The sequence below is a fragment of the Symphalangus syndactylus genome, chromosome 20, assembly GCF_028878055.3.
Source record: "Symphalangus syndactylus isolate Jambi chromosome 20, NHGRI_mSymSyn1-v2.1_pri, whole genome shotgun sequence".
NCBI lineage: Eukaryota > Metazoa > Chordata > Mammalia > Primates > Hylobatidae > Symphalangus > Symphalangus syndactylus.
The window spans coordinates 66276511-66303230 of NC_072442.2; the positions used below are offsets into that span (position 1 = coordinate 66276511).

A 26720-nucleotide genomic window follows, 5' to 3' on the forward strand; every position below is an offset into this window, starting at 1 on the left:
ACTCTGCAGGGCTAACGATACTCTCATCATCATCCTAGGTGTTCCACATGTGCCTGCTGTTGTGGATTTGACTGGAAGGAAGAGGAGCATGGGCAAAGAGGAGAGAACCAAGGAAACTAATGATGAACCCTGGAATTCCCCTCAGAGACGCGAAGATGCTGTGCAATGATTCTCTAACTACATAAGGAAAGAAGGTAACAAATTAAAGATAGGGAGGGAATGAAGGAAGAGAGATGAAAGAAGGGTCCCACGTGTCAGAGGGACCATTTGGAAGTGGGGTTTCTGGAGGAAAAGCAAAGGGGACTTCCTCTTTGTAGGAAAAACAGGCTCTCTGGTCACCTTATCTTAGGATCAGAGAAATGTATCTTTGCAAAGAAGAAACGCAGGCAAAGACCAATGAAAGCATGCCAAGAAGGGGCACTAAACAGCAGCCATTTCCTTCCTGCTCCCTTGGGAGCATTTCCAAACCCTTCAAAACGATGAGCAGCAACAAGGACTTTACAAGCATCGGGGGGGTTACAGTTTTGGCATCTACAGAACCACTGGGGTGTGTTATTCTCTATGACCTTAAAAGAAAAGCCTCTTCAGTCTATAAGGTCAGTGGGCATGAGATAAAGTTGAAACCCACAAAAGCACCATACCTTTGCCAATCTCTCAACCAGAGTATTTACTTAGGAAGCTACATGAGAATATGGGAAACAAAAGAAGGAAGGTGCAATTCTGATTTCACTTTTCCAGTCCTCTGATCTGAAGGCTCTGAGGTGGGACTACCCTCAGTGGTAGTCAGGCCAGGTTTGCTCTGTTGAACACGGGCACCAGTCCTTAAATAGCCATGCCTTGGGGTCAGGCCCCAGGATAGCAAAGCCTCTCTTTCATGCTTAAACTTGCATTCCAGAGATAACCAGCTGCTGATCCTAACTGCAGAGAGAGAGAGAAAGAGAGCACAGAAGGAGACGTTTTTCTCTATTACACTGTTTTATCTCTCTAGCCCAGACTGGCTTCACAAGAGAGTAAGTGGTATCCACAGCTACGGTAACATATTTGCTGGGTAATTAAATTCAATATACTGTTTGGTCAGATTTGCTCTCCTCGTGAAGAAGTCTGAGAAGACTAAGCAAATATGACTCAAATGTCCCAACCCCCTCTGCCTCTCTGTAGCCCAGAATGTGAAGCCCAGCCGGGGATGGCTGTAGCTTGGACCACGTGCCTGCCTGTAGATTGAGCCCTTGCCCAAAGATGGGCAGCAGCTCAGAGCCGGCAACGGGCCATTTGCTGCAGCATCCAAAGAGAAAACAGACTCAGCATCTCAAGCAAATGAGACCCAGCACTTCCTGTGTGAGCTTTCCATTTCCTCAGCCAAACAAAAGCCAAAAGGGAGTGAGAGAGGGAGGAGGGATGAAGGGACACATGCTGCGTGAGAGAGCTAACAGACCTGTGGCCCAGGATATGGGTAAACAGGGGCTGTGTGAATCCTATCTAAGAGACCTGTGGTTGTGAGGTGAGGTGACCCAGGGAAGGCCCAGGCTCCAGGGACAGATGGTCTGCCTCCCCACCCTGAGAGTAAGGAAGGGACACTCAGTGACCCTTGTGCATGCTCAGAAGCAGTGGCTTAGATACTTGGAGAACTGAGTCCTTTCTTGGCATTTTCTTTCCAAAACTGCAAACTGCCTAGTCCTCATTATAGATTAATAGCCTGAAAAGTTTGAGGCTGTAGATGTTAACTCTTTGGGGATCACTGCTGAGAAACAGCTGTCCCCTAGCCGGCAGATCCATCAGTTCCTTTGTGTGGCCCCAGCTGCACAGCTTGGAGCTCCAAGGCTTCAGCCTGGAGTGCATTTTGGAAACCTAGGAGGGCCCACAGATAGGATGCAGAGAACTGTCTGATGCTGTGAGTACCGCCCACACCGTTACAGAGCCAGAGGTGGGGAGGGCATGGGGAGACTGAGATTAGTAACAGTCCAGGGGTGCATTTTAAGGCAAGGACAGGGAAAAAATTTAGAAAGAAAAGGGGAAGAATCAGACTACACAGTCCACACAGAAACTGCTGCCCAGAAATCCCTGCTTTAGCCTTCCCTCTGGAGGTCACCCATGAGTCTAGGAGACTCACATGGCTGGTCCCCAAGCCAGACAAGCTCCCCTCCCTACTCCCCAAAAGTGCCATCCAAGTAGCCAGGGTCTCCATAATCTATCCTCCAGCATTACTTCTCTCCAGAGAAGAACACTGGAGATGCTTGTTCTGAAACACACATAAATGCATAACACAGAGCATGAAGGAGCTTTGGGTACACAACACCAGCCGAAGACCACACTCAGAGAATGTGCGGTAGGGGAAGAAAAGGAAGAGGGAAACGAGAAATGGCCGGGGGGGCGGGGTGGGCAGGGGTGAAACAGAGAAAGACAGAGACACTAAGGAAGAGAAGAGATAAGAAAGAGAGGTCCAGCACTGTGGGAGGCCGAGGCAGGCAGACTGCTTTAGCCCAGGAGATCAAGGCCAACTTGGGCAACATGACAAAGCCCCATCTCTATTTAAAAAATACAAAAAGTTAGCCGGGTTGGTGGTGCATGCCTGTAGTCCCAGCTACTTGGGAGACTGAGGTAGGAGAATCACCTGAGCCCAGGAGGTCGAAGCTGCAGTGAGCTGTGATCATGCCACTGCAGTCCAGCCTGGGTGACAGAGCGAGACCCTGGGAAAAGAAGGTAGGAAGGCAGGAAGGGAGGGAAGAAGGAAAAAGAAAGAAAGAAGAAAGAAGGGAGGGCGTGAGGGAAAAATTAAAGTGAGCATGAGGGAGAGATGAACAGTCAACAGGGCTGAACAGAGATGGAGCCTACACGCACATACATGAAGACAGAATTGTACAAACATGAACACACATAGTGACACTAACACAAAGAAGGTGACACATGGAACATGGACAGACATTGAAGTCAGCAAGCTTTTTCTGTAATGAGCTAGACTGTAAATATTCTAGGCCGTGTGAACCATATAGCCTGTGGCAACTACTCAACTCTGCTCTGTAATGTGAAATCAGCCATAGACACAGTATAAACAAGTAAGCATGGTTATATTCCAATCAACTTTATGGACACTAAAATCTGACTTTTATATAATTTTCATGAGTCATGAAATAGTACTCGTTTGATTTTTTGTTTAACCATTTAAAAATGTAAACCATTATTAGCTTGTGGGCCATGGTATGCTGATCCCTGATACTGGCACGTGCACACACACACACACACACACACACACACAGCAGAGGCAAAGAGAAAGACAGAGGCAGGCAGGCAGAGACAGGCCAGGACAGACAGACAGGTAGGTAAAAGGCAAGGCAGGCAGACACAGGAAGACCCACATACACAGAAATCCCCCCTCTAACAGAGAGATCCAGACTGGCACACAGAGACATAGTTATACACAAACATGGACATGAACACAGACATTCAGGAACATATACTCACAGACACAGACATCGACATGAATGGGACCAAAGCAGACACAGACTGACATGGACCCAGAATCAGCACAGACACAGACAGATATATTGGTCGGACGTGGTGGCTCACGCCTGTAATCCCAGCACTTCTGGAGGCTGAGGCGGGTGGATCACTGGAGGGCAGGAGTTTTGAGACCAGCCTGACCAACATGGTGAAACCCCATCTCTACTAAACATAAAAAAATTAACCAGGCCTGGTGGCTCATACCTGTGATCCCAGCTACTTGGGAGGCTGAGGTGGGAGAATCACTTGAACCCAGGAGGCAGAGGCTGCAGTGAGCCAAGATCATGCCACTGCACTTGAACCTGGGCAACAGAGCAAGACTCTGTCTGAAAAAACAAACAAACAAAAAGGGCCAGACGTGGTGGCTCACACCTGTAATCCCAGCACTTTGGGAGGCTGAGGTGGGTAGATCACCTGAGGTCAGGAGTTCAAGATCAGCCTGGCCAACATGGTGAAACCTCATCTCTACTAAAAATACAAAATTAGCTGGGTGTGGTGGCACATGCCTGTAGTCCCAGCTACTTGGGAGGCTGAGGCAGGAGAATTGCTTGAACATGGGAGGCCAAGGATGCAGTGAACTGAGGTCACGCCATTATACTCCAGCCCGGACAACAAGAGCAAAACTCCCTCTCAAAAAAAAAAAAAGAAAAAAAAAAGCTGGGTACGGTGGTTCACGCCTGTAGTCCCAGCACTTTGGGAGGCCGAGGCGGGTGGATTGCCTGAGGTCAGGAGTTTGAGACCAGCTTGGCCCATGTGGTGAAACCCCATCTCTATTAAAAATACAAAAATTAGCCAGGCGTGGTGGCAGGTGCCTGTAATCCCAGCTACTCGGGAGGCTGAGGTAGGAGAATAGCTTGAACCCAAGAGACGGAGGTTGCAGTAAGCCAAGATTGTACCACTGCACTCCAGCCTGGGAGACAGAGCGGGACTCCGTCTCAAAAAAAAAAAGAAAGACAGCTACAGATGTGGACACAATGACATGGTGGAAACACAGACATACACTGAAAGAAACCTACGTGGGGACACATGAACCCCATACAGAGACATATATACTCAAGGATATATAGACACAAACAGGTATAGACACAAATACAGACACAGATACGGACATCCCACACGAACATATACAGATAACAACACACGTGGCCACAGGTGGATGGATGCACATGGACACATAAACACAGACAGACATGGACAGGCCCCCAGAGGCAGACACACAGAACTTTGCGCTCAGACACAGACACTAAGACACACGCAGACTTACAGACACACAGACAAATGGACCTAGACAAGCACAGAGTCGGACACGACCCAGACACAGATATAGACAAAGATAAAAGAAGTAACCATACGGGGTTGCACAACACTCTGTAAATGTAATTTATGTCACCGAACTTAGAAATGGTTAAGAAGGCAAATGTTATATCTATCTCCACAATTAAAAAAAAAAAAAAAAAAGGCATACAAACACATAAACTGATCTACGTAAATACACCCAGGCAGACACATAGACTCCAACACCTGCCCCCCGCCCCCAATACACAAATGCTCTGAGAGATGCCAGACTGACACACAGAGACAGAGGGCGAGGGCAGGGACATGGTGAGAAGACGGGATGAGAGCAGGGGCATGGTGAGAAGACGGGGGGCGAGGGCAGGGGCATGGTGAGAAGACGGGGATGAGGGCAGGGGCATGTGAGAAGATGGGACGAGGGCAGGGGCATGGTGAGAAGACGGGACGAGGGCAGGGGCATGGTGAGAAGACGGGGATGAGGGCAGGGACGTGGTGAGAAGACGGAGACGAGGGCAGGGGCATGGTGAGAAGACAGGACGAGGGCAGGGGCATGGTGAGAAGATGGGGGCGAGGGCAGGGACGTGGTGAGAAGACGGGGATGAGGGCAGGGGCATGGTGAGAAGACAGAGACGAGGGCAGGGGCATGGTGAGAAGACAGGACGAGGGCAGGGGCATGGTGAGAAGATGGGGGCGAGGGCAGGGACGTGGTGAGAAGACGGGGATGAGGGCAGGGGCGTGGTGAGAAGACAGAGACGAGGGCAGGGGCATGGTGAGAAGACAGGACGAGGGCAGGGGCATGGTGAGAAGACGGGGGCGAGGGCAGGGACGTGGTGAGAAGACGGGGGTGAGGGCAGGGGCGTGGTGAGAAGACAGGGGGTGAGGGCAGGGGCATGGTGAGAAGACAGGACGAGGGCAGGGGCATGTGAGAAGATGGGACGAGGGCAGGGGCATGGTGAGAAGACGGGACGAGGGCAGGGGCATGGTGAGAAGACGGGGATGAGGGCAGGGACATGGTGAGAAGACGGAGACGAGGGCAGGGGCATGGTGAGAAGACAGGACGAGGGCAGGGGCATGGTGAGAAGACGGGGGTGAGGGCAGGGGCATGGTGAGAAGACAGGGGGTGAGGGCAGGGACGTGGTGAGAAAACAGGGGGCGAGGGGAGGGGCATGGTGAGAAGACAGGGGGCGAGGGGAGGGGTGTAGTGAGAAGACAGGGCATGAGTGAATGGAAGAGAGATGTGCATGCACTCAGCCTCCCCACACGCTGCCATGCCAGGAGACAAAGTACAGAAGACAGCACAAGCAGCAGTGAGAGAGCCTTAAAGATGCAGAGAAGGCCGGGCACGGTGGGTCATGCCTGTCATCCCAGCACTTTGGGACGCCAAGGCAGGTGGATCTCCTGAGCTCAAGAGTTTAAGACCAGCCTGGGCAACATGGCGAAACCCCATCTCTACCAAAAAGTACAAAAAATGAGCCAGGCGTGGTGGTGTGTACCTGTGGTCCCAGCTACTCAGGAGGCCGAGGCAGGAGAATCACATGAGCTGGGAGGTGGACGTTGCAGTGAGCTGAGATCACGCCACTGCACTCCAGCCTGGGTGAGCTGAGATCGTGCCACTGCACTCCAGCCTGGGTGACAAAGTGAGACCCTGTCTCAAAAAAAAAAAAAGCAAGATGCACAGAAAAACTAATAAGAGAAGAAACAAAGTCTCACACACACATATCCACTCCACACAAATCCAGACTCCAGAGGCAGCTGCAGAGATGGTGAGTATGCACAATATGGAGTGAGGATGAGGGAGTGACAGCAAGAACAAGTAACAAAATGGAGAGTGAGAGGAAAAAGAGAGTGTGAGAGGAGAGGGAAGAGGCCTGGAGAACAGGAAAAAATAACCTAAAACATCAGAGGACAGGGAAGGTATTCAAAAAAAGTTCAAATAAGAAACAGAGAAGCAAGCAGGCTGTGGGCAGAAAGAAACAGAGCAGGATTTGAAGAGGGGAGTTGTAGGAACACAGGCAGGCCCAAGCCAGTGGTGCTGAAGAAATGGGCAGGTCAACTCACTGCGAGGGCAGATCCAGGGATGTGGGAGGAGGATTCCAGGTGTCCGGGTAGCCGAGCATCCAATCTGACCAGACTTTGACACTGGGGAGCAGCTCCTTCAGGTCCAGGACAAAGGAAGACACCTTGATGTCGTCTTGGTCATCCTGGTCCTCAGGAGAGGACAGCTGAGCTGCAGAGGCAAAGGGTGAGAACTGGGCCTATGTCTGCTGTAGCCCCCGAGTGAGGCCTGGGGCGCTGGGATGGCAGCAAGCTCTTAGGGAAGGGAGACCAAGTCCACAGGAAAGATGGGCCCAGAAGCGAGGACAAGCGCCAGCACCTAAGAGGATTCTGAAAAGTAGGACAAAGAGAGAACCAGTGTACTGGGTCTGCCCCTGGACACAACTGCTTCTGCTTCACCTGTGGCTTGGCTGAAGCCTCTACTCTGGCCTCTAGCCCACCCTTCCAGCCTTCCTTCAGCACAGTACCAAGATGGCACCAGAGTACTTGCCAAAACTGCATGACCTGAATTTAATCATAAGGAGACACCAGAAAAACCCAAACTGTGGGACACTGTACAAATGATTTATATTCTTCAAAAATGACAAGGACATGTAGGACAAAGAAAGATAGAAAAACCATCCCAAATTAAAGGACACTAAAGAGACACGATGATATCTAAATGCAACGTGTGCTCCTGCACTGGATCCCAGAGCAGAAAAAAACTTTTTTTTCCCCTTGCTATAAAGAAATTAGGGCAACTGGCACAAACTAAATAAGGTCTATGAATGCAATAATAGTATTTTATCAATGTTGACTTCCGATTTTGATAATTGTTATTAAGAGAATATCCTTATTATTAGGAATATAGAGTCAAGTATTTGGGGGTAAAGGGCCAGCAACTCCGTAAACTTAAAAATCAGATAGTTCAGAAGAAAAATAATAACCTTAAATATGTGTGTATGGAAAGACGAACGTAAGCCCATATGGTAAAATGTTAACTGGGGAATCTGGGTGAAGGGTATATAAGAGTTCTCTGTACTATTCTGGCTACTGTTCTGTAAATCTGAAGTTCTTTCAAAATAAAAAGTTGCCCTTCTTTCAAAAAAAAAAGGCAGCCTCCAAAGCTGGAGGCATTCACAAAGCTGGTGTGGCATGGGGTGACAGTGGGGTCTCATTAAGTCACTAATATTGATCTAGGAGCTGAAAAGAAAGGTGTAACCTTCAGCCCTACCTTCTACTGCTACAACAATCAGGCTTAGACTTCTAAGGGCGGCCTTCAAGGATATGGGATACTGTCTCAACCTAAGGGCTAAAAATAGCACCTGCTCTATCTGGTCCAGTGAGTCTCCCATGATGGCTGGTCCACAGCGGTTACAGAACTCACCAGGTACCACACAAAGAGAAACACAGAGATAACGGGGAAAACACAACATCAATTATGGAAACTAACTTTTCTGGTTTCCTGAAGATGCAGGAACATGCAGCAGCTCATAGGTACAATGAAAATCCTAACTACTAAAGGAGAAAAGAGAGAGGAAAGAGTTCTACAAAAAGGAGAAGAGGGCCTTAGAGGCAATCAGACTGTAAAAGGGAAGGGGACTAGTTAGGCAGGCAAAAGGAAGAGGGGCATGTAGGTAAGAGGAAGCATGGAGACTACAGGGAGAAGACACCGAGAAAGCAGCATGGCATGTGAGGTCTGGACAAGGCCAGGCAACTGGAAAGCCCACCAGGCTGGGGACTCCTCCTGCTTACCTTTGGCAGACTCCTTAAGTAAGCAGGTGCAGCGCCGGACCAGTAGAGAAAACATGGCCAAGCCCAGAGCTGCGGCTTGTTCCTGGATCACAGAGCGGCACTCCTCCGAGAAGCAGTCTGAGGAGAGGCGAATGAAACTCTCAGCACCCCAGGCGGACAAGATGCACATCATTGGCCATGTTACCGAGCTTCCTTTTCCTCACTGAAGACTAGGGCTAGTAATATTCCCCCTCTCAGAGTGGTCATAAGGCCAAATGCGTGTGAAACACTTACCACGAGGTCTGGCATATGGATATGTGTTCAGTAAGACGATAAGGGTCACCTCTGTCAATTCTACATCACTTTCCCAGGAACAGTTACCTCAAGAAGGGCAGTTTGAGCTGGAGCTGCATGGTCTCTGCCTTTAGCTGTCTACTGATAATGTAAAGCGATCGTAACAAGAACTCACATTTAATTAACTCAGTCTCTCTAGTGTATAACTAACAGAAGCACAGTCATGAATTAAGATTGGAAAAATACACATTTAAAAATTATCTTCTGTCTACTGCCATACCACCCTGAACGCGCCCGATCTCGTCTAAAAATGATCTTCTTGAATCACCAACCTTTAGTCCCATCCTTACCTCCTCCATGTCCCTCCTCCTAAGAAAACACACATGACACAAATAACCTACTTTCATGGAATGAGTTAATTTTATGCAGAACAGTGCTTGGCACATAATAAGCACTTAATCAGTGCTGGCTTTTGTTTTCACGAATTCCTTCCCCTAGCGCTAAAAAATAAATCTAGCTCCCAATCCCAGTACCCTCTTTCCATTACTTTTTCAGCCTGGCTAACTAACTTCCTTCTGGCTCCAGGTCACCGAAAGGAGCCATCTTTTTGGTAGGCAGAATTATTCTTTGGTGGGAGCTATGTGACATACTCCCAAAAGCCTGCCTGTACCTACTCTTCATCAGTGGCCTTCCCTGAAAGCCACGTCATCTGAACTCCAGAGGAGCTGGTGACACACAGAAGGCAGCAGTCCACCACAGCCTCCGAGAAGGAGACACCACATACCCACAGGAGACAGAATCAGGGGCCAGGCTCACTAGCTCTGGCAGCAGCTAATCTGTTAATTCCCTGTCTAATACAGGAGAACTCTCAGAATCTCCAAGTGTTAAAAGGATAATCAGCTAAATGTCTGATCTCTGTCCCTGCCTGTATTTTAACCTCAATAGCCAAGGGGAGCCCTCTCATCAGCTCACCAGTCTTGTCAATGGGGCCCCATTGAAGTTGTTACTCCAGGAGACATTACCCAACCACAGTGATTCCTTACCATCCCTGCCCCAGGAGCAAGTATGATTGGAGTACACAAAGCCAGCCCCAACCCACTGCTCAGAAGGACCCAACAAACGAATAGCATCCAGGGTAGTAATTCTTTGATTGTGGCTTTCCCACCAACCTTCCAGATGCCCACCGGTCCCAGATGTCACCCTCTGACTTTCCAGCTCAACTGTGGCAGGCAGTTAAGGAAGTGGTAACAATCCATGTGATTAGAATAGACCAGTCTCATTCCTGTCCTGTTAAGGCCCTAAACCTCCGTTACAAAGAAAACCAGCATGCAAGAGCCAAGAAGAGGGGAGGATGGAAAGCACGAAAGGGGAAGACATGTAAGTTGTCAAGAAAAGTTACCAACGTCTCCCCTTCACTCTCCCCGTAGGCAGCAGCACTGTCAGTACCGCCCAGCTCAGTCCAGGCCATTGCCACGCCCAGACAACATCCTGCCTCTAACTAGCAACAGAGCCGGGAAGAAGGGAGTAAGTCCAGAAAAGAGGGAGTTGGGAGACGACAAGTGGAGGCCACATCCTGGTAGCTGACACTCTGAGTAAACATTAGTGCCCCTCATCAACTGAGCAGAAGTTATCTGCACTCAGAAGGCTACAAGGGATGGAGGGGGGTGTCCTGGCTCCAAGAGACTGGCATTTTGTGAAGCACAGGCTACAATAAGACACTCTCATGAGCCTGGACAGGGATAACACAGGGGAGGTTTCTTTCACCGAGCCTAGTTCTGTATTTATGACAAATGGCAATCTCAAGCTAGACCGTCTCTCAGAGTTCAAGGAGGGGGGCTGGGGCTCAGAGGGAGAATGGCTGCTTATGGACAACGGGATCTGCGGTCTTCGTGGACTCCAGGTTGGCTCCTTTTCTAAAGGCTCCTGCAATAAGGTCTGGAGACCAGGCAAGGCAGCAACAGCTGGAGTCTCTCTGGTGTAGATCTGAAAGTGCTCAGCCACCTCCCAGGCAGCAGCTAGAAGGCAGCTTCATGACTGCTCTGTCCTTGGTGACGGTTATGTCACCTCGACTCCCCATCCCCTAACCCCCTCCTGAAGAAAGGCTTGAAATAACACTGGCAGCTTATGTGTCTGGTCCATCTGACGCGGAGTATTAAGCAGTAACTGTTCTGCTGTAATCAAGCAGGTGGAGATTTTACGAACGATCGAGGGGGTCAGCATGTCTGAGTGTTGATCAGGCCTCTGACTGGCCATGCTACCTAGAGCACCTCCTGGAAGGCCTGTCCTTCTCCGTGGCTCAGTGGTACCACAAGCACATACTGAGCATGTAGAATGTTCCAGACTCTGTACTAGGTATGATGGAGCACACAGCTACAAATAAAACATGGTCTCTGCAACCTTAGGACCTTTCAATAGGGTAAAGAAAATTGTTATTTATCCAAGTAACCACGGCAACTTGGATCCAGTGCCTCAAGCGAGACATGCACTAAGTGCACAGCATCTTCATGGGCTGCTCTTGGCCTCACGCAGGCTTCCACAGGCTAGAAACCGTAAGACACCACTCCCTGAAAGCATTCACCGTTATACAAGTGGGTAGGAAAACAGCATCTAGATTCCCAGAGCCCACCCACTTTGGGGCTAGACCTAGGAAACTGGCCCTAGTCTGATGAATGCCCATATATATCCCTAGTGTTGGGCTGGGCCAAGCCAACAAGTCATGTGGGGTGGGGGAGGAAAAGGCATTGTTTGCCTTGGTATTCGCCTGGGTTCCTCTGGCTTTGTGTCCGGTAGCAGGAGCATGACAGGAGCTGAGGAACTCATTAACACTGTGAAACAGCCTTTCCCCTTCTTTCCAAAAGCAGAGACTCGCTTAAGGGTTTCGGCTAAGGGTTTTGGCTAAGGAAGTCAGACGGAAATATTTCTTCCTAAGAAAGTCACCTGAGGTCTGAGCTTGGTTCTGCTCCTTCCCACATGTGGGCAGGTGACCACAGCTCCTATTATTCCTATGGCCAAATACCTGCTTGGACAGAAATATTCTTCTTGCTCCCATGTAACAGGGAGACTTTCTCATTTTTCTGAGAATATATTCATGGAAAACATAAACCAACTGTCGTCAAAGTTGCATGAAATCAGGAAATGGAGTGGCCGGGAGAAGGCTGCCATGTGGCCGGATGTTATGTATTTCTAATTAGTGCTATACATCTTTCAACAGCAAGTGTCCTTCTGCTGGGAAACACAACACACTGCCCTTGTTATTGTAACTGTCAGAGAAGTGCTTAAACAGATAATCTCCAGGAAAAGTGATAAACACGTCCCCTCTCCCACCAGTATGTGTGACGGTGCTGCCAAAGCAAAGCTGTGCCTGACAGCTCCAGGATGGCAAAGCATCCTCCTGCAGGAAATGGGAGTGAGGCAGGAGGGGCGGAGAGGGACGAGCAGGGGATGGGAGGCAGGCCCACCTGCCTGGGCCCTCTAAGCCGAGCCGACAGATGGTGGTTCAGAACCACTGCTTCTGATCAATTCCAGTGTTTTCATCAGGGAGAGATTTGAAGGAAACCAGTACCAGTGGGATGGAGTTTGGTTGGTCACAGAAAAATCTGACAGTGATGGAACTATCACAGTTCCCTTGGTGCGCACAGCCAGTTTCCTGGCAAGAGCATAAGAAGAGTAATGAAGAGAAGACACAGGATGGATGACACATAAGTCTAATGCTCTGATAGCAGCAGAAGGGATTCTGAGGGCACTGGGGTCCATGAGCCATTCTAGCACAGAGAACCAACTATCTGCCTGGCTGCTTCACTAAGAGCTGGAGAAAAATGCAGGCAAGACCACTTATTCACCAATTCCCTCCCCACTGTCTCCTCCCAAAGAAAGGAAATGAATGGTCAGTCACCTCCAAACTACCACCACCTGGAGGCAATTTGTTGGCCCTTATCTTTCCGACATAAGGCTGCTTTTCTCATGAGTCAGTTACCAGTCAGACTCAAGGCTGGCACAGTTCCTAAGCAGCCCACCAAAACCTCCTTGTCTACAGGAAGTGGGCAGTGAGAGCATCTTTCAACTGCTGCTGCTTGAGCCACAGAGTTCCCTGTGGCAGCTGCTAGCTGAAGAGGAGGTAGAGGAAGCAGTCGCTGTATAGGAACCAGACAAAAACAAAATCTCAGAGCAAAAGCAGAGATGTCTTTTCATCATTTCATTCCCTGAGGAGCAGAACGAATGAGTCAGCAGAATCAGGCACTAATACACCCAAGCAAATTATTCATGCACAATGGCAACACAGAGGCTGACTGAGTGTAAAGCAAGTCATAACACTTCCCTAAACTGATACAGCCAAGTGACATGGTGTGAATATCTGTCCCCACCCAAATCTCATGTCACTTGTAATCCCCAATGCTGGAGATGGGGCCTGGTGGGAGGTGTCTGGATGGTGGGGTGGATCCCTCAGGGCTTGGGTGCTGTCTTTGTGGTAGTGGCTGAATTCTCGCGAGATCTGGTCCTTGAAAAGTAGGTGGCACTGCCCCACTCTTTGCTCCTGCTTTCGCCATGTAAAGTGCCTGCTCCCCTTTCGCCTTGCGCCATGATTGTAGCCCTCCTTAAGCCTCCCTAGAAGCCTAAATGCTTCCTGTACAACCTGCAGAACCATAAGCCAATAAAATCTCTTTACTTTATAAATTATACAGTCTTAGGTATTTGTCTATAGCAATGCAAGAACAGCCTAATGCACGAAGACAAGACAGAAGGTGGAAGGTAATTTCCTCCCTAGGAGCCCTCGCTGTCAGTGTTCCCTTTGGATTTTCTTCCGAAACTCTTCTGAAAGTAGGGAGATATGGGTGCAAAGGAAATCCCAATCTTCTCCCATTAATTCCAAAAACACCTGAGTGCCCAATTGTGGAGGATATAAAGGAAAGTAGGATCCTGTCTGCGAAAAGAAGGTAATCTAATAAGGAAGACAGGAAGAATACATACATACTCAAGTAACTATAATTCAACACAATGTACTACATATCATAAGGAAGATGGAAGTAAGATGTTTCTGTCACCAGAGGGAAAGGAAATCATTTCAGCTAGCATGTAACAGAAGGCTTCATGGAAGAGACCTTTATTTTTTGTCATCCAGACTGGAGTGCAATGGTATAATCGTGGCTCACTACAACCTCTGCCTCCTGGGTTCAAGCAGTTCTCCCACCTCAGCCTCCCAAGTAGCTGGAATTACAGGCATGCACAGTTTCACCATGTTGGCCAGGCTGGTCTCGAACTCTTGGCCTCAAGTGATCCACCTGCCTCAGTCTCCCAAGTGCTGGGATTACAGGCATGAGCCACCATGCTCGGCCAGAAGAGACCATTTCTAAGGTGGGCTGGAAGAGACAAACGATGATGGAGTTGGTGGATGCAGGGGGGACCACATGTACTACTTGAGGCATGCAAGTAGTGTGTGTGCTGTGCTCTGCCTGGAACCACAAAGTATAGGGCCTGCAATACCAGAACAGGGAACATGAACTTGACTCAACAGTGACGGAGCACTCACTCAAAGTTCTTGAATGAAGCAATGAGTGAATATTTTATAAAGATTAATCTAGCTAAAGCATTTAGGACTAATTAGGGTAGCTGGAAAAAGGTAACAATGAGGGAGACTAGCTGGGAAGCTAAGAGAGCACAGACTTGTTTGAAGCAAGCGAAATTACATGTAAAGCACTTCATAAAGTTTATAATGCCAAGTAAGGGTAACATCTTTCTTATAGAGGTAGAAGAGGGAATGAAAAGGAGTGCACAGATATGAAAATTACTGCAGAAAGAAAATCAAAAGAGGCCAGGCATGGTGGCTCACGCCTGTAATCCCAGCACTTTGGGATGCTGAGGCGGGAGGACTGCTTGAGAGCCCAGTAGTTCAAGACCAGCCTGGGCAACAGAGTAAGACTCTGTCTCTACCAAAAGAAAAAAAAAAGAAAGAAAGAAAAATCAAAAGAGGCTGGAGATAATGCTGTTGAGGGGGTATGTAGGGGTGAAGACTGCTGGAGCAGGTCAGACTCTCATGTGTATTCTTGGCAGGTTCCAGAGGATCCTGAAAACTGAAGAAGAGTAACAACTCACCAAACAAGATCCAAGAAAGGGGGAAGAAACTCAGGACTGCAAAACACCTGGAGGGAGAGAGGTATGTGTCGAGGAGTCCCCAGGCTCCCTCCCTCTTGGCTCTGGGCCAAGTCCTGTCTTTCCAGAACAAAGACACTTCAGGGGGTCAGAAATACTTGAGGAAGACCTAGCAAGAGGAGGCCTGGGAAGTCTGAACTGGCGCTCCCTGTGGAAGCCATTAGATATTCGGCACTTCATTTGTTTCCAATTCTTGTATGAGTACAGCTCCAGGCTGTGGGGTGAGAGGCTCCTCTCTGACGTAATCAGGAAGCAGCTGCAAAATTAAGGAATCCCTCATGACATCATAAAAAGGGTCGATGGTTTACTGGGGAAAGTATAAAAATTAATTACATATTCCCACATGACACCCTTCCCCTAAATCTGTACACACCCTCTCCCACCTCCACACATTCTCTCATCAACAACATCCAGAAGCCACCTCAATGGACAGGGTATAAAAGGGCAAACAAAACCCAGAGAAGGTTCTTTGATGCACTCACACTGTCTGCCCACCTATTTGGAACTTAACAAGCAATACCTTGTCCTGGAATTGTTATTCATAGAGTAGGTTTCCTCAACAGAATTATAAGCCCCTTGAGGGCAAGAGCTATGTCAAGACTTCACATACTTGGGAATCAGCACCATAGAGAGGTTCAGGAAACATTTGCTGCTCATAATAGTAGGCACACTTGCCTCTCTCACTTGTGAATCTAACCATGAATGATTCCACTGTGGCCAGACACAATAACTAAGACATTTTGAGGCCGGGCGCGGTGGCTCACGCTTGTAATCCCAGCACTTTGGGAGGCCAAGGCAGGCGGATCACGAGGTCAGGAGATCGAGACCACAGTGAAACCCTGTCTCTACTAAAAAAAAAAAAAAAAATTAGCCGGGCGTGGTGGCGGGAACCTGTAGTCCCAGCTACTCGGAGAGGCTGAGGCAGGAGAATGGCGTGAACCCAGGAAGCGGAGCTTGCAGTGAGCCGAGATCGCGCCACTGCACTCCAGCCTGGGCGACAGAGCAAGACTCTGTCTCAAAAAAAAAAAAAAAAGACATTTTGAGACCTATGTTAGGCAAAGAATATTTATATATATTATCTCAAAGCTTTACAAAAGGATTGCCTAAGTATTATTCTCCTTTTTGACATCTGAGGAAACAGGCTCAGAGAGGCTAAATGACCTGCACAGTAACACAAGGCTAGAAAGTGCCAGAGCCGGGATCTGAATCCAGTTCTGTCTGCTCTCATGCCCACATTGTTTGCATATCTGATTTTCACATGCCTGTGACTCAAGCTTCACACTCCCACTGCTCCTCTCTCCTTTGCTATGACCATGAAAAGCTCAGACTACTCCAACCACAGTGCTGCACAAAGAGCTCAGAGATGATGACTGTGTGAAAGCCAAAATGAAAAACATGCCATCATTTACAATAGTGACAAAGAAAATGAAATGCTCAGGTATAAGTCTAACAGAACGTACGGAAATGCTATGCTAAAAATCTGAAAATGCTGATGAAAATCAAAGAGAAAGCCAGGCACGGTGGCTCACGTCTGTAAACCCAGTACTTCAGGAAGCGGAAGCTGAACGTGACCTGAGGTCAGGAGTTCGAGACCAGCCTGGCCAATATGGTGAAACCCTGTCTCTACTAAAAATACAAAAATTAGCCAGGTGTGGTGGCATGTGCCTGTAATCCCAGCTACTCGGGAGGCTGAGGCAGGAGCAGGGGAATCACTTGAACCCAGGAGGCAGAGGTTGCAGTGAGCCGAGATTGCGTCATTGCGCTTCAGCCTGGGTGACAGACTCTGTCTCAAAAAACAAAACCCAGAAAATAAAAGACAACCTAAAAACTGGGGAGATTTACCATGTTCATGAACTGAACAACTCAGCATTGTAGAGATGTCAGTTAATTGTTTAATGCAATTGCTATCAAAATCTTAGGAAGGTTTTATGAAGACAATAGATCTATAGGTTTAATGCAATAGCTATCAAAATCTTAGGAATGTTTCACGTAGATAAAGACAAGCTTATTCTAAAGCTTATCTGGAAAAGCAAAGGATGTAGAACATTTCAAACAATTTTGAAAAAGAATACAGTGGGAGAAACCGTTCTCCCTGATGTTAAGTTAATGAAGAAAGGGGCTGGGCATGGTGGTTCATGCCTATAATCTCAGCAATCTGAGAATCTGAGAGACCAAGGCAGGACTGCTTGAGATCAGGAGTTTGAGACTAACGTAGATAACATAGCAAGACCCCACCTCTTCTAAAATAAAATTAAAAGGAGGAATAGCTTTTCAACAAATGGTACTGAAGCAATTAGACATCTGCATGCAAAAAAACAAAGCAACAAAACTTTGACCTAACTTTCACACTTATACAAAAATTACCTCATAATAGATCAAAGACTTATATATAAAACATAGGACCATAAAACTCTTAGAAAAAAATGGAAGAAAATCTTCAGGACCTAGGACTAAGAGTTCTAAGACTTAATGCCAAAAGTACAATCTATAAAAGGAAAAACTGATACACTGGATTTCATAAAAATTAAAAACTTTTGCACTGCAAAAGACCGTGTAAGAAGATGAAAAGGCAAATGATAGGCTAGGAAAATCTATTTGCAAACCACATATCTGCCAAAGAACTAGTAACCAGATTATATATAAAACTCTTAAAACCTGGCCAGGTGCGGTGGCTCATGCCTATAATTCCAGCATGTTGGGAGGCCAAGGTGGGAGAACTGCTTGAGCCCAGGAGTCTGAGACCAGCCCTGGCGACATAGCAAGACTGTGTCTCTAAAAAAAAAAATTTTAATTAGCTGGATGTGGTAACATTCGCCTGTAGTCCCAGCTACTTGGGAGGCAGAAATGGGAGGATCACTTGAGCCTGGGAGGTCAAGGCTGCAGTGACCCGTGACAGTGCTGCTGCACTCCAGCCTGGGTGACACAGACCCTGTCTCAAAAAAACAACACATAAAGAAAAATAAACACAAACCAAAAAACAAAACAACCTCTCAAAACTTAACAGTAAGAAAACAACAATACATTTAGAAAATGGGCGAAAAAAAACCAGGTATTTCAGCTCTCTCTCTCTCTCTCTCTCTCTTTCTTTCTTTCTTTCCCTCTCTGGCCCAGGCTACAATCTACTCGGCTTGCTGCTGCCCGCGCCGCGGACTGCCTGGGACTGCCGGCACGCGCCACCGCTGCCTGCCTTTTCTCCTTTGGATGCAGGCACGCGTTCGCCATCTTGGCCACGCTGGTCGCCAGCTCCTGACGCCGAGTGCTCTGCCCGCCTCAGCCTCCCGAGGTACTGGGACTACAGACGGAATCTCGCTCACCCAGTGCTCGGTGTTGCCCGGGCTGGAGGGCGGTGGCGTGGTCTGGCCTCGCGGCAGCCTCTACCCCCCGGCCGCCTGCCTTGGCCTGCCAGGGTGCTGGGATTGCAGCCCCTGCCCGGCCGCCGCCCCATCTGGAAGGTGGGGAGCGCCTCTGCCCGGCCGCCCCGTCTGGGAGGTGAGGAGCACCTCTGCCCGGCCGCCCCGTCTGGGAAGTGAGGAGCGCCTCTGCCCGGCCACCCACCGTCTGGGAAGTGAGGAGCGCCTCTGCCCGGCCACCCACCGTCTGGGAAGTGAGGAGCGCCTCTGCCCGGCCACCCACCGTCGGGGAAGTGAGGAGCGCCTCTACCCGGCCACCCACCGTCTGGGAAGTGAGGAGCGCCTCTGCCCGGCCACCCACCGTCTGGGAAGTGAGGAGCGCCTCTGCCCGGCCACCCACCGTCTGGGAAGTGAGGAGCGCCTCTGCCCGGCCACCCACCGTCTGGGAAGTGAGGAGGGCCTCTGCCCGGCCACCCACCGTCTGGGAAGTGAGGAGCGCCTCTGCCCGGCCACCCACCGTCTGGGAAGTGAGGAGCCCCTCTGCCCGGCCACCCACCGTCTGGGAAGTGAGGAGCGCCTCTGCCCGGCCACCCACCGTCTGGGAAGTGAGGAGCGCCTCTGCCCGGCCGCCCCGTCCGGGAAGAAGTGAGGAGCGCCTCTGCCCGGCCGCCCCGCCCGGGAAGAAGTGAGGAGCGCCTCTGCCCGGCCGCCCCGTCCGGGAAGAAGTGAGGAGCGCCTCTGCCCGGCCGCCCCGTCCGGGAAGAAGTGAGGAGCGCCTCTGCCCGGCCGCCCCCGTCCGGGAAGAAGTGAGGAGCGCCTCTGCCCGGCCGCCCCGTCCGGGAAGAAGTGAGGAGCGCCTCTGCCCGGCCGCCCCGTCCGGGAAGAAGTGAGGAGCGCCTCTGCCCGGCCACCCATCGTCTGGGAAGTGAGGAGCGCCTCTGCCCGGCCACCCACCGTCTGGGAAGTGAGGAGCGCCTCTGCCCGGCCGCCCCGTCTGGGAAGTGAGGAGCGCCTCTGCCCGGCCGCCCCGTCTGGGAAGTGAGGAGCGCCTCTACCCGGCCGCCCCGTCTGGGAAGTGAGCAGTGCCTCTGCCCGGCCGCCCCGTCTGGGAAGTGAGGAGCGCCTCTGCCCGGCCACCCACCGTCTGGGAAGTGAGGAGCGCCTCTGCCCGGCCACCCACCGTCTGGGAAGTGAGGAGCGCCTCTGCCCGGCCACCCACCGTCTGGGAAGTGAGGAGCGCCTCTGCCCGGCCACCCACCGTCTGGGAAGTGAGGAGCGCCTCTGCCCGGCCACCCACCGTCTGGGAAGTGAGGAGCCCCTCTGCCCGGCCACCCACCGTCTGGGAAGTGAGGAGCGCCTCTGCCCGGCCACCCACCGTCTGGGAAGTGAGGAGCGCCTCTGCCCGGCCACCCACCGTCTGGGAAGTGAGGAGCGCCTCTGCCCGGCCACCCATCGTCTGGGAAGTGAGGAGTGCCTCCGCCCGGCCGCCCCGTCTGGGAAGAAGTGAGGAGCGCCTCCGCCCGGCCGCCCCGCCCGGGAAGAAGTGAGGAGCGCCTCTGCCCGGCAGCCCCGCCCGGGAAGAAGTGAGGAGCGCCTCTGCCCGGCCGCCCCGTCCGGGAAGAAGTGAGGAGCGCCTCTGCCCGGCCGCCCCGTCCGGGAAGAAGTGAGGAGCGCCTCTGCCCGGCCGCCCCGTCCGGGAAGAAGTGAGGAGCGCCTCTGCCCGGCCGCCCCATCCGGGAAGAAGTGAGGAGCGCCTCTGCCCGGTCACCCATCGTCTGGGAAGTGAGGAGCGCCTCTGCCCGGCCGCCCCGTCTGGGAAGGGAGGAGCGCCTCTGCCCGGCTGCCCCGTCTGGGAAGTGAGGAGTGCCTCTACCCGGCCGCCCCGTCTGGGAAGTGAGCAGCGCCTCTGCCCGGCCGCCCCGTCCGGGAAGAAGTGAGGAGCGCCTCTGCCCGGCCGCCCCGTCCGGGAAGAAGTGAGGAGCGCCTCTGCCCGGCCGCCCCGTCCGGGAAGAAGTGAGGAGCGCCTCTGCCCGGCCGCCCCGCCCGGGAAGAAGTGAGGAGCGCCTCTGCCCGGCCGCCCCGTCCGGGAAGAAGTGAGGAGCGCCTCTGCCCGGCCGCCCCGTCCGGGAAGAAGTGAGGAGCGCCTCTGCCCGGCCGCCCCCGTCCGGGAAGAAGTGAGGAGCGCCTCTGCCCGGCCGCCCCGTCCGGGAAGAAGTGAGGAGCGCCTCTGCCCGGCCGCCCCGTCCGGGAAGAAGTGAGGAGCGCCTCTGCCCGGCCACCCATCGTCTGGGAAGTGAGGAGCGCCTCTGCCCGGCCACCCACCGTCTGGGAAGTGAGGAGCGCCTCTGCCCGGCCGCCCCGTCTGGGAAGTGAGGAGCGCCTCTGCCCGGCCGCCCCGTCTGGGAAGTGAGGAGCGCCTCTACCCGGCCGCCCCGTCTGGGAAGTGAGCAGTGCCTCTGCCCGGCCGCCCCGTCTGGGAAGTGAGGAGCGCCTCTGCCCGGCCACCCACCGTCTGGGAAGTGAGGAGCGCCTCTGCCCGGCCACCCACCGTCTGGGAAGTGAGGAGCGCCTCTGCCCGGCCACCCACCGTCTGGGAAGTGAGGAGCGCCTCTGCCCGGCCACCCACCGTCTGGGAAGTGAGGAGCGCCTCTGCCCGGCCACCCACCGTCTGGGAAGTGAGGAGCCCCTCTGCCCGGCCACCCACCGTCTGGGAAGTGAGGAGCGCCTCTGCCCGGCCACCCACCGTCTGGGAAGTGAGGAGCGCCTCTGCCCGGCCACCCACCGTCTGGGAAGTGAGGAGCGCCTCTGCCCGGCCACCCATCGTCTGGGAAGTGAGGAGTGCCTCCGCCCGGCCGCCCCGTCTGGGAAGAAGTGAGGAGCGCCTCCGCCCGGCCGCCCCGCCCGGGAAGAAGTGAGGAGCGCCTCTGCCCGGCAGCCCCGCCCGGGAAGAAGTGAGGAGCGCCTCTGCCCGGCCGCCCCGTCCGGGAAGAAGTGAGGAGCGCCTCTGCCCGGCCGCCCCGTCCGGGAAGAAGTGAGGAGCGCCTCTGCCCGGCCGCCCCGTCCGGGAAGAAGTGAGGAGCGCCTCTGCCCGGCCGCCCCATCCGGGAAGAAGTGAGGAGCGCCTCTGCCCGGTCACCCATCGTCTGGGAAGTGAGGAGCGCCTCTGCCCGGCCGCCCCGTCTGGGAAGGGAGGAGCGCCTCTGCCCGGCTGCCCCGTCTGGGAAGTGAGGAGTGCCTCTACCCGGCCGCCCCGTCTGGGAAGTGAGCAGCGCCTCTGCCCGGCCGCCCCGTCCGGGAAGAAGTGAGGAGCGCCTCTGCCCGGCCGCCCCGTCCGGGAAGAAGTGAGGAGCGCCTCTGCCCGGCCGCCCCGTCCGGGAAGAAGTGAGGAGCGCCTCTGCCCGGGCGCCCCGTCCGGGAAGAAGTGAGGAGCGCCTCTGCCCGGCCGCCCCGTCCGGGAAGAAGTGAGGAGCGCCTCTGCCCGGCCGCCCCGTCCGGGAAGAAGTGAGGAGCGCCTCTGCCCGGCCGCCCCGTCCGGGAAGAAGTGAGGAGCGCCTCTGCCCGGCCGCCCCGTCTGGGAAGTGAGGAGCGCCTCTGCCCGGCCGCCCCGTCCGGGAAGAAGTGAGGAGCGCCTCTGCCCGGGCGCCCCATCCGGGAAGAAGTGAGGAGCGCCTCTGCACAGCCACCCATCGTCTGGGAAGTGAGGAGCGCCTCTGCCCGGCCACCCACCGTCTGGGAAGTGAGGAGCGCCTCTGCCCGACCGCCCCGTCCGGGAAGAAGTGAGGAGCGCCTCTGCCCGGCCGCCCCGTCCGGGAAGAAGTGAGGAGCGCCTCTGCCCGGCCGCCCCGTCTGGGAGGTGAGGAGCGCCTCTGCCCGGCCACCCATCGTCTGGGAGGTGAGGAGCGCCTCTGCCAGGCCACCCATCGTCTGGGAGGTGAGGAGCGCCTCTGCCCGGCCACCCATCATCTGGAAAGTGAGGAGCGCCTCTGCCCGGCTGCCCCATCTGGGAAGTGAGGAGTGCCTCTGCCCGGACACCCATCGTCTGGGAGGTGAGGAGCGCCTCTGCCCGGCCGCCCATCGTCTGGGAAGTGAGGAGCGCCTCTGCCCGGCCACCCATCGTCTGGGAAGTGAGGAGCGCCTCTGCCCGGCCACCTATCGTCTGGGAAGAAGTGAGGAGCGTCTCTGCCTGGCCGCCCCGTCTGGGAAGTGAGGAGCCCCTCTGCCCGGCCGCCCCGTGTCTGGGTAGAAGTGAGGAGCTCCTCTGCCTGGCCGCTCCGTCTGGGAGGTCTACCACGGAGGCCAGAAGCAATGTGGGGGCTGGACGTGGTGGCTCACGCCTGTGGTCCCGGCACTCTGGGGGGCGAGGCGGGTTGATCACTTCGGGCTAGGAGTTCGAGACCAGTCTGGCCAACTTGGCGAAACATGAAGAATACAACAGACAAACCAACCAACCAACTCAATGACAACAAAACAGGTCTACCCTGGAGTCATACTCTAATTTTTTCTATTTTCCTCCCTTTCTGATCCTTTATCCCACTTTCTTTTTCTTCCTCTTCCTTCTCCCTCTTCTTTGTCAAATAGAGGATTGAGTTATTATCACTGATCCATATAAAGTCCCTCTCTCATTTATTTTAACTCCCACCCCCATTGCTATTCCCCGACTTCCCATGTGCAACCTTCCTAATATGTTTGATACGCATCTTTTTGTTTTTATGTATTTTTAGAAAATGTTTATTGTTTTTGTATGCAAAAAAAATTAATTAAAAAAAAAAAAAGTGAAAAAACCAGGTATTTCATCAAAGAGGATATACAAATAGAAAATAAGCATAAGCAAAGATGTTCAATATAATTAGCCATTAGGGAAATGGAAAATAAAACTACAATGAGATCTCATTACATATCTATCAGAATGGCTAAAATAAAAAACAGTACCACCACCAAATATTGGTAAGGATGCTGGGAAATCAGATCACATGTACGTTGCTGATGGAATGTAAAATGGTATAGCTGCTCTGGAAAATAGTTTGGCAGTTTCTTCTAAAACTAAAAATGCACTTATGATATGATCCAGCAACTGAACTCTGGGTCTTTATCCTGAAGAAATGAAAACTTATGTTTGGAAAAAAACCGGTATGTAAATGTTCATAGCAGCTTTATTCATAATGGCCCCAAACTAGAAACAACCCAAATGTCTTTCCACAGGTGAATGGTTAAACAACTGTGGAATATCCGTACCAGGGAATACAGGGAATATTACTCAGCAATAAAAAGGAATGAACAACTGATACGTGCAGTGAGCTGGATAGACTCCAGGAAATTATGCTTAGTGAAAAGCCAGCTTCAAAAGGTTATATACTGTACAATCCCATCTATATAATATTCTTGAAATAATATATTTATAGAGATGAAAAACAGATTAGTGGTTGCCAGGGGTTAGGACTGGGGGCTGAAAGGGGGTAGGGATGGTTCTAAAGCATAGAGCAGGAAGGAGCTTTGAGTGTTGGGAAAGTTCTGCATCTTGATTATGGTAATAGTTACATGAAGCTACATGTGTAATAAAATTGCACAGAACCACATACACACACAAGTGCAAGATAACTTGTGAAATCTGATTAAAGTCAGTGGATACCAATGTCAATTTCATGATGTTGATATATACTAAAGCTATGCAAGACACGAAAAATGGGGAAGGAGGGGTGAAGAGTGCATAAGACCTCTCTACATTTTTAAAACAACTTCCTGTGAATCTATAATTATTTCAAAATAAAAAGCTTTAAACAAGTAAACACAACAAAAAAAGTAAACCCAAATAAAACCGAAAAAGATCTGACACAGTATTCCAGAAAGTTTTACACAGAAATGGGTTACTCAGTCACTTGGGGGATACTTTCTCAATTGACAGTAGCTGATTACCCTGTCCAGATGCTGGAGCCCCTTGTTCTCATCTTCTGCTGCCTGGCCCGAGCTGGTGGAGATGCCCAGTTGTGGCTCCTCACCAGGCTTAAACAAGAAACTGTCAGGGGCAACCAAAAGGAAAATAAAAAAAATAAATAAAAAAAAAAAGAAGGAAAAGTTCACTGAAGACAGAACTTCTGTCTAAAGAATAAGGAGTATAGCAAGAGAACTTCATCTTCAAGGCTATGAATCACTGGATCAGTAAATTCCATGGCAAGCAGCACAAAGTGAAGGTGATGAGAAAGTGAAGAAAGATGACGAATGAATTGCAGAAACTGAGTGAGCAGTTTAAAAATGTTCTTGCTTCTCAAAAATAAGGTACACATCTCAAACAATGGTATGCACATTCTTCAAGAAAGGGCAGTCAGAGGAAAAAGCGGCTTCAAACACGAGTCTGACTGTTTTCTTCATAAAGGAAACTACTTAGGCATTTTCGGTGTTGCTTTGATCATCAATCAGATGGATACTAAGGTATTTATTTTTGGCCAGGCACGGTGGCTCATGCTTATAATCCCAGCACTTTGGGAGGCTGAGGTGGGAGCATCACTTGAGCCCAGGAATTCAAGACCAGCCTAGGCAATACAGTGTGAGACCCAGGAGGTTGAGGCTGCAGTACTGTGGAGTGATCACGTCACTGCACTCCAAGCCTGGGTGACAGACCAAGACCCTGTCTCAAAAAAAAATAAAAAATAAAAATAAAAATAAATAAATAAATAAAAATAAAAAGATTTAATTTTGATTTTTTTTAAAAAAATATTTTTGTAGGCCAGGCACAGTGGCTCACACCTGTAATCCCAGCGCTTTGAGAGGCTGAGGCAGATGATCACTTGGGGCCAGGAATTCGAGACCAGCCTGGCCAACGTGGCGAAACCCCATCTCTACAAAAAATACAAAAATTAGCCAGGTGTGGTGGCGTGTGCCTGTAGTCCCAGCTACTCGGGAGGCTGAGGCAGGAGGATCACCTGAACCCGGGAGGCGGGGCTGCAGTGAACTGAGACTGCACCACCACACTCCAGTTTGGGTGAGAGAGGACAATTCTGTCTCAAAAAAAAAAGTGTCTGTTTTGTTTGTTTGTTTGTTTTGAGATGGAGTCTCACTCTGTCACCCAGGCTGGAGTGTAGTGGTGCCATATTAGCTCACTGTAACCTCTGTATCCTGGGTTCAAGCGATTCTCCTGCCTCAGTCTCCCGAGTAGCTGGAATTACAAGTGCCCAACACCACACCCAGCTACTTTTTGTATTTTTAGTAGGGACGGGTTTCGCTATGTTGGCTAGGCTGCTCTTGAACTCCTGACCTCAAGTGATCCACCCACCTCAACCTCCCAAACTGTTGGGATTACAGGCGTGAGCCACCATGCCCGCACAAAAAAAACTTTTCGTTTTTTTTTAAGTGTCAGAAGTAAACAGATTTTATTTTAGGTAAACTTTGCTGAAAAGTGAGACTAAAAGGGATTCAACCTGCATATACCTTTTTTAAAAATGTGAATTTAAGCCTTGTATTCCTTATATATATTTTTTTTATTATACTCTAAGTTCTAGGGTACATGTGCACAACGTGCAGGTTTGTTACATATGTATACATGTGCCATATTGGTGTGCTGCACCCATCAACTCGTCATTTACACTGGGTATATCTCCTAATGCTATCCCTCCCCTTCCCCCAACCCCACGACAGAAAAAAAAAAAACTTTTTGTAGAGACAGGGTCTTGTTTTGTTGCCCAAGCTGGTCTCAAACTCCTGGCCTCAAGTGATCCTCCTGTCTCAGCCTCCCAAAATGCAAGAATTAGAGGCATGAGCCACTGCACCTAGCCCGAGATATATACAAACAGACACACATACACACAATTTAATTTAATTTAATTTATTTATTTCTTAATGAATGAGACAGGCTATCGCTCTGTTGCCCAGGGTGGAGTGCAGTGGAGCAATCATAGCTCACTGTAGCCTCAACTTTCCAGGTTCAAGCAATCCTCCCACCTTGGCCTCCCAACCTCCTGGTCTCAAATTCCTGAGCTCAAGTGATCCTCCGGCCTTGGACTCCCAAAGTGCTGGGATTACAGGTGTGAACCCCACACCCGGCCCAATATTTATTTTTTAATTGGCAGCATCAACTGCAATACTCTGATAAATAGCCCCTTTGCCAATGTATCTGTAATTACAAATCAAACATTTTCTAAAAAGTAGGTGATTTCATCAGAATCAAACATATTTGCTTTTCAGATGACAAAATGAAAAGGAAAGCTACAGAAAATTATCTCACTGGGAGAAAATAATTGTAAAAGATACATCTGACAAAGGACTCAGAACTGAGGTATATAAAGAACTCTTTCAACTCAGCAAAATTAACAAAAAATTGGGCAAAGAAGATATATGGATGGCAAGTAGGTACGTGAAAAGATGCTCAACATTACTAATCATTAGGGA

At 51.0% G+C, this 26720-nt stretch overlaps 1 protein-coding gene and 1 long non-coding RNA gene across 9 annotated transcripts in view; one reads left to right on the forward strand and one right to left on the reverse strand.

Annotated features, from left to right (window-relative positions):
- On the forward strand, positions 1-26667 carry LOC129470555 (uncharacterized). Its single transcript, XR_008653250.2, has 4 exons — positions 1-194; positions 896-1010; positions 14896-14998; positions 26517-26667. It is a non-coding gene; the product is annotated as an uncharacterized lncRNA (long non-coding RNA).
- SMG6 (SMG6 nonsense mediated mRNA decay factor) overlaps positions 1-26720 on the reverse strand; it is a 248399-nt gene that overhangs the window by 118155 nt on the left and 103524 nt on the right. For all 8 annotated transcript variants that reach the window (XM_055258403.2, XM_055258404.2, XM_055258406.2 and 5 more), the window contains 2 exons: positions 8578-8694; positions 6847-7015 (listed from right to left, as the gene is read on the reverse strand). In XM_055258403.2, coding sequence (XP_055114378.2) covers positions 6847-7015; positions 8578-8694 — 286 coding nt within the window. The remainder of the gene's footprint in view (positions 1-6846; positions 7016-8577; positions 8695-26720) is intronic.